The sequence below is a fragment of the Lupinus angustifolius genome, chromosome LG04 (assembly GCF_001865875.1).
Source record: "Lupinus angustifolius cultivar Tanjil chromosome LG04, LupAngTanjil_v1.0, whole genome shotgun sequence".
NCBI lineage: Eukaryota > Viridiplantae > Streptophyta > Magnoliopsida > Fabales > Fabaceae > Lupinus > Lupinus angustifolius.
The window spans coordinates 6,461,809-6,470,598 of NC_032012.1; the positions used below are offsets into that span (position 1 = coordinate 6,461,809).

General features: G+C 30.4%; 1 protein-coding gene across 1 annotated transcript; it reads right to left on the reverse strand.

The window, feature by feature from the left end:
• Positions 270–791, reverse strand: LOC109344807 (growth-regulating factor 1-like). The gene has a single exon (XM_019583551.1). The coding sequence runs from the start codon at positions 728–730 to the stop codon at positions 305–307; it is 426 nt and encodes a 141-aa protein (XP_019439096.1). The 5' UTR covers positions 731–791; the 3' UTR covers positions 270–304.

Below are 8,790 nucleotides of genomic sequence, written 5' to 3' on the forward strand. Positions count from 1 at the left end.
CAATTTTGTATCGTTTGTATTATGTATTCTACATATAAAAGTGATTTTTATCTAATTAATTAAAATCTATTGAGTAAATCTATTGCATTGGTCACAATGTATATCCATTAAATTAAAAAATAGGAATGGGTGAAATATATTGCATTGGTCACAATGTATGTCATTGAGTAAAGAGTATGTGAATATTTGACATTTAAAACATAAAACATTATACTTTACCATAATAAAAGATATACTCAACACTAAAAAGTATCCAAGTTTATTCTACAAATAAAATTATACTCAATTAAGCACTATGAACAAGTTAAGTTTCAAGAAAAAACCTGCTATCAGTATTAGTCTGAGAACAAGAGCCAGTGCCAAGAAAACTTGGAGCATTTGAACTATTATCTTCAAATGAGAAACCAATACTAGAAGACCTTGATGGTTGGTGATTATAGAGAGAATAAGGATGATGGTGTGTATTAGAGGAAACAGAAGATGTTTGATGCAAGAGAGAATGAGTAGTTGATGAGGTTAATGCAGAGTTATTATCATTTGTAGTGTTTGATGTAATATTTGTTGGTGTTTTTAAAAGTTCCACAGGCTTTCTTGAACGGTTTTTGCCTCTATGCATGTGTCTTTCACAGTACTTAGAATCTGGATATGCTTCTTTTGAGCACCTCCATTTCTTACCATCTGTTCTTCTGCATCTACCTGGTTCTGGGTCTATTTTTCTTCCAACACCCATTTGCAGATAGTTCCACCCTGCTGCACACAATCACAACCATGTTCTTCCTTGTCAAAAATGAGTATATAAGTGTGTGTGTGTGTATATATATATATATATATATATATAAGAAGTTGTTTTAGTAGTATAAGGTTATATTAAAATTATAGTTATTGTACAATATTAATGTTTAATTCATGTGAGCGACATTTATTTTGAGGTGCAATATGATTTGTTCATTACGAATTAATACCCTTAGTTAATACTAAATTATATATAGATTTATAGATAGACTTTAACATTTAAAAAAATGTATAACATTTAAACAGTATCTAATGCAATTAATACCACTAATTGATTTGGGAAATTTTTGTGAATATAATAAAATTTAGAAAAACATAATCCAAATTCAATAATCTAAGATAGCTGCACCCTCATGAACTTGGGATAGATCAGGGATTCAAATTCAACAATCTAACAATAGGTTTGTTTTATGCTCTCACAATTTTTTCCAACAACAATTCCGATTATGCATTGAATGTAAAACTAAACATACCTAGAAATATCGTAAGAATAAAAAATATATAAGAGAAGATTTATATGAAATAAAGAAAGTGGAAAGACAGAAGGGATCTTATGATTATTATTAATAGTGTTTTGAGAGATACATACAACGCATATTTTTTTCATTCAATAATTTTAATATTAGATATTAATATTAACATAAATAAAAATATATAAGTACAAAAACTAAAAATCTCGAATATATAAATTTTATTATAACTGATAATGATATATTTGATCTTCAAGATAAACAACTAAGTCTTTATCTCATTATGTGCATCAGTTACATATATTGAATGACATCATAATGTTCTATTATAAATCATGTTTATTAATAAAATATTAATCTTCAAGTGTTTCTTTATTAGTTCCCTTATGATTTTTCTTGGTTCCCTTCTTCTTCTCAGAATTTGACTAACTTTCATTTGATCTACTCTCCATATGAGGACTTCTACTAGTCTATTCCATATACATGTTCAAACCACCTAAGGCGCGAATCTACCATTTTTTCTACAATGGAGCTACTTTAACTTCCTACCATATGCATTTATTTCTAATATTATCTTGTCTAGTCATCTAACACAACATTCTAATTTATACTACATATAGTCTATTTCAATGTTTACATTTTAGCGTCCAAGATTCATTCCTATATAGCATTACCAGTCTTATACCCGTTCAATAAAGTTTGTCCTTAAACTTGAGTAGTAGATTTTTATCACAAGTGACACTTAATACTTCATCATTTCATCAAACCTGTTTGGATCGAATGGTTCACATCTCTGTCAATTTCCACATTGTCTTGTATGATTGTTTGTAGAAAACATGCATTCTGGCACTGGTTCTTGGATATGTTCAGTGAGCACATCCAAGAACAATGTAAACAAGAATGGGCTCAATATTGGCCCTTGATGTAGCCATATGGCAATAGGAAAATCTTCTAATATCTTGTCTTGTGCTCTCACACTTGTTTCAACCTTGTCATACATATCATTGATTGGCCGATTATAAACAATGTAAAGACATTTTTTTTCTATAGAGCATTCCAGAAAATCTATATAGGTACCTTATCATATACTTTCTCCAAATCAATAAACACCTTGTGCAAGTTTCTTTGGTTCCTTCGATAAATTTCCATCAATCACTGTAGCAGGTATAAAGCCTCAATGGTTGATCTCTCTGGTAGGGGTGAGTGTAGGATGGGTTAAGCATATCCTTTACCCGTCCCTAAATATTGATCGGGTTAATTTTTGAATCTGAACCCGTCCCCAATTAAGATGGGACACGTCACAGACAAATCAAAAAACTTAACTAAAATCTACATCCCATATACATTAGCATATAAACTACAAACCGTAAATTGTACCCTTCAAACTAAAAACTATCACAATCATGTGACTAAAAATTATAGAAGACAATGAAAACTTCAGAACAATTTAAACTGTCAGCATTTGTAACACCGTGAAGTTTCTCTGTGTATGTTTTATTAATTGTTTATTTTAACAACGATTAATTTAGAAATTAATCAGTGTAGAATTAGACTAAACCGTAGCTGAGTGTTAGTCTTTTTTTTATTTCTTAATTTATGGTAAATTTTCTTAATTTTATGTGAAGGAAATTTTTTGAGCTGCTGTTGGGCCTAAATTCGACCTAATAACGTATTTTTGAGTTCCATAACTCAAAATCGAATTCTGATTGAGCCATTGGCTTCGAAATATTATTTCGAGTCAAGATAGACATCAAGTTTGTTCAGAATGCATTTCTAAATATTTTTCAATCTGAATTTCGTGTTTCAAAGTTCTAACCGTAAACCGAAATCGGGAGATTTTTATTATCCGACTAGGTATTAGCCGACAATACTCAGGAATGGTTTAATCGAGAATGTGTCATCGAAAAGGTCACATCACTTTCATGTAAGAAGTTTGCTTGTTAAACAAGCAAAAGTACATATTCTCTTACACAAAATCTCATAAATCACTCTACAAATCCTCTCACTCCACCATCATTAGACACATCATCTATGCTAGTCTAAATCTACTTAATTTGCATTAAATTTTATGATTTGATGAAGGTGAGGCTCTCCTATAAATACATCACCCCGTTCTCTCATTTTTACACTAAATTTCCTATACAAACTAAGGTAGTCTTTTATTTTCTCTTCTTCATCTTCTTCTCATACTTCATAGAAAGTTATGAGATTTTATTATGTTGTTCATAAATTAGAGTTTATATTTGTTCTTTAAGTATTTTATGAAGGCATAACTAAAGGAGATGATAATAAAATCATATGAATCTTTATGTAGTTTTTGACTTTTGTAAATCTTGAAATTTCATCCTTGTTCTTAGATAGAAAAACTATATCTTTGAACAAGGTTAGATGAGTTATTTGTTTGAAAATATTAGAAATTATTGTTAGTATTTGAATATGTTTAAAGGTGATGATTTTAACATCAAAGGAACCTTTAATGTGTTTAGGAAAAAGTTTGTATTTTATTCTTGAAAGTTTATGATGTTGATGAGTTGTTATTGAAAATGTTTCATTTTTAGAAAATATTATAGTTTAAAAGTGGTTTAGCAAATTTTACTCTTTGATTTCCAAGTTAAAATAATAATTTGGAATAAAATATGATTTATTAAAGTCTTGACTTCATAAACTTAAAGTGTTATGAAGTTTTGAATATTAAAGTAATAGAAAGTCTTACCTTATGATTTATTTTTATGACTATGAAATTAACACTTACTAACTCTTGAGGTTTTTTCCTAAAAAATTAGGAGGTGTTAAGATGTTCATGAAAATTTGTTGTAGTTCTTTTAGTTAACTTACTTTAAAGTGGTAAGAATAACTAAAAGATGTTTAGTGTAAAATATTAAATTAAGAGTCATTCTTTTTCATGACTACGAAAATAACACTTACTAACCCATGAGGTTTATTCCTAAAAAATTAGGAGGTGTTAAGATGTTCATGAAAAATTGTTGTATTTATTTTAGTTAACTTACTTTAAAGTGGTAAGAATAACTAAAAGATGTTTAGTGTAAAATATTAAATTAAGAGTCATTCTTTTTCATGACTATGAAATTAACACTTAAATACTTTAAAATGGTAAGATTTACTTAAAAAATATTGGTTTTGTTTAAATTGACTAACTTTAAAAATGATAAGTCTAGCTTCATGATCTTATTTTAAAATGTTAGTTTTAGTAAAAATGTTTTACTTACAAAAAATAAGATTTATGAACTATCGGAAAAATGTAATGAAGTGAGAATACATGTCTAGAAAGGTTTTGTCTAAGGAAAGACTTGATATTTAAGGATGTCTTTACGACCACCTCTCTTTACTGGGAACTAGCCTGGTGTATATCCATGGATTATGACATAATTCTGGTATAAGTTTTATTGAAAATCTTACTTTAAAAAGTGTTATTTGATTGTAAGACTTTCATTGACAAATGATGATTCAAGTATATTCAACCTTGAATCGGATGAATGAAAGCAATTAAATTCATTTTAAATCGCAAGTTTTATCTTCGCCGAAAAAGTTATTTCGTAAGTATAATTATTATCGTCAGTTAACTAATTAATGTTATTTTGGCGTAATGAAGAGTTCAAGAGGAGATCGGATCAAGTAAGCTCACCTGCAAATAGAGAACCTTGCGACCCGACACACTTAGGTGAGGGAGAATATATCATGACATAGTGGTGTCCGAATATGACACTTGGATCTCCTAAACTATCTCAAAAGTTAGGAGTTATATTTGTGTATTAAGAAAACCCGTACTTAATCAATTATTTTGCGTGCCTGGATTTTGTACGGATACTTTCTTAAGTTGTATGATTAGGATAACTTAAAATATCAAGTATTATGGTGGCTACCCATGAAGGAACACCACTCGAGAAACTAAAATGCATTGAGATCGGAAACAACGGAGAGTTTCCCTTAAGCCACAAATGCCTTAAAAATGGATGTGCCCTCGCTCGAGTGAGAGGGCTCCATACAGACATGACTTATTTTTAAGTCGTCTGAACGATAACTCTCATATATACGAGAGTTTAATGACATGTTTGCCATCAAGAAGTTATAAGGGTAAATAACTATATGAAATTTTTGAAAGTAATAAAAGTAAGGAATTGCTTTGTTAAAGGCAATATCCCTAGCTTGGGTGTGAAGTGTATTTACCCTTGGGAAAGACCATGACTCAGATTATTGAACCCAGTTCCCGAAATCGACAAACTTATACAAGTACCTTTGTTCTTGCGCCTATTTAGGGCAATGTTTCCGACTGTGATGTCGTGATTAGGGTGATGCCGAAAAAAGGATTACATGATACCACGCAGTGAGGTCGTCTGACCGTAAGAGGCTTGACTATGTGGCCGTCCATGGTGATTCAGCGATGGTTCGTAGTGGTAGGGATGTTATTCCTCTATTTACGTGTTGATGTAAGATCGGGTCACACAAGAAGCATTCCTCTAGGATATATCTTAGGTTGGACCTATCATATAAAATAATGATTAAAAGATTTAATCGACTAACCTCGGTTATAATGAAGTAGTGGAGATGAAATTTATGGGAGACGAACGAGCCTCGAGATGTTGAGAGGGACGACGATGGCGGTGGTTCGTCGGCAAAGTCTTGAGGATGAGTCTAGGTGAGACGAGTCCCTTATATTCTTGGATGAGGTATTATGTTGGATCAGACAGTTCTCACAGCGCAAACTTGATGATCTCTGACAACCCCTCTTTGCAATCATGATCAATGAAAGGGATGCCCAGAAAGTGTTTGATACGACACCGTCCAGAAATGGACAGTTCTTCAGAATAGATCGATCATATATCCTTGCGAGGAATAATTTTGGTGTGTTCAAATTGGCTTGTTATGGGACCTGTACTCTTGGTTATTTCTGAATAGTATATTGGGAGGATATTAGTGAAAGGATGGATGAAACAAGCATAACATTCCTACATTGAGATTGTGGACTTTGATCATCATAATATGAGATTATAACATCATTCTTCATTGTGCATTTTTATATGTGATGTATATATTGTGTTTATTATGCGTGTCTATCTGGATGTAATATTTCATGTAATTCTATGCCGTCAATAAGTAATATTCATTAGATGTCTTACTCCGTCTTCTTTCTATTTGTCTTCCATTTGTGTTTTGTTTAGATGGACCGCTTGGTCAGGATTCGGAGTTACCGTTTTTCGATGTCCCATGAGGAGGTATGGAGTAGTGTAGGGTATTTATTTTGGAGTAGTTTTATTTGGGTGATGATTAGGTTTCGCCTTGTACTTTGTACCAACATTTCATGATATTCTAATGAACTATGATTCAAAGTTATATTAAGTTATATTTTTATTACCTTTAGGTAATGGTGTTTTTTATTTTCCGCATTGTATGTTACTTAAAGTGATGTGCCAAAATGAAACGAATATAAGGAAATAAATTTTATATTGCATCATTATTAAAAACTCATTTTTGAGCAAGATTTTTTGGAATAATTTTTGGGGCGTTACAACATAAGCTGAAGTATTCTTGTAAATGATAAAAAACACATGAGAACTGAAATGACAACAACATGTCAATACTAAAAAATTCATACAAAAGTGAATATAATAACTAACTACTAACTAAAAAATGAAACCTAAGCTGGAGTTAACACAAAGTACACAAAAACTAAAAATTAACTGGTTTTATATCAATTAAGATTCACGGTTGCATGCTCATCTTTAACTCCTTGTGACTCGGGAATCTTTGCCACCATCTCTGCAAGAAAAATAGTCCAAATTATATAACGCATATTTTTAATTGAATTAACCAAACAGTAAAAAGAAGTGAACTCACCATCAACAACATTCTCAGTGATGTCAAATTGATCAAAATCCTTATCATCAAAATTGAAGAAAAAAATAACTAACTCTTAAGCGTTATAGTGTCATTAACTCTCGTCGCAGCAGTCCTTCACTTTCCATGATAATTAAAAAATGAAAAAAAAGGTAAAGAATAAGGATCATGTGATAAGTGGTGTGGATATGTTGTGTTTGCGTGTAGGTATTTGAGTTATGTGAGCTAAACATAATGAGTATTGATAGGTACTTATTCAACTATTATTGATATATAACTATAATGGATGGGTTGGATGACTTGGACATAGACCAGAACCCGTCTTTTTTTTACAATGGGTATGTCCCTTTTAATCGGGTCTGTCCTTTTTTATTTATTTGGGCGGGTCAGACTCATCCCAAGTCATCGAGTTGAAACAGATCTACGAATCAGGTCGGATCTTGCTCACTCCTACTCTTTGGCATTAAACCAAATTGATTATCGTTGATATTTGTCTCTTGTCTTGGTCTCCTCTAAATTAGCCTCTCCCACAACATCTTCATGTATGACTCATGAACTTAATCCGTTATAGTATGTACAATTTTGTTTGTCACTTTTGTTCTTGTAAATAGTGAATAAGATACTTCTTCTCTACTCATTTGATATCTTCTTAAACCTCGTGATCTTATTAAACAACTGTGTGAGTTATCTAATGTTTTCTCTCTCATAGAACCTTGCATCTCTCAATAAGTATATTATTTGGTCTAACTGTTTTGTCATTCTTCATTTTTTTTAAAGCTTCTTTGACTTTAAACTCTTAAATTCTACGATAAAAAATGTAATTTTGATCCTCCTCTTTCATATACAGTCTGAAGCAATAAATAATGTTTCTCATTAAAAATAATTTTCAGAATTTCCTTCATATCTATATCACTTACCAAGATTTTTCCATTTTCGTCTTTAATATAATTCACTTACACAAGTCTATTGTTTTCTTTTCCCAACCATTTACAAGTCTCTAGATATTTCATCTCCCTAATACCTCTACATATTTGTGTATAACCAGCAAAAGAAAAACAATTGAGGCAAATCTAGCTCTCAGACGAGCTAGAACACGAGTGGAGGCTATCAATATTATTGCGTAACAAGTTGGGGCATCCACTCTTATTAATATCAAAGTAGTGCTAGACAAAAATACATTGTCTACATACTAATTGCCTTTATAATAACCATAATATAGAATATATTTATATTATGATATTTACATAAATAATATGTAAGTATTCTAATAATAAATCACATTTCAATATCATTAATTAAATTATTAATGATACAAACATATATAAAGTATTTTTCTTATTATATAATTGCATTATTAATTTACTTTTTTTTGTATAATAATAAATATATTATCTTCCATGATACAAAAATGTATTAATAATATAAATTAATATTTTCTCTTTAAATTTTATGTTTGGATCTTAAAGATATTATTAATTGTTGTTTCTTTTTATGAATTTTCATAAGTAATTATAAAACGTACATATTGATTTCAAAATTGTCTATAATAAATTTAAAATTTACGTGTAGTTTTATTTAAGTGGATGTAAGACTATATATATATAGGGTCGACCCACATGAAAAAAAATTGTTGTTGTGAAAAATGAGAATAATTAATATTGATCATTTGATCTTC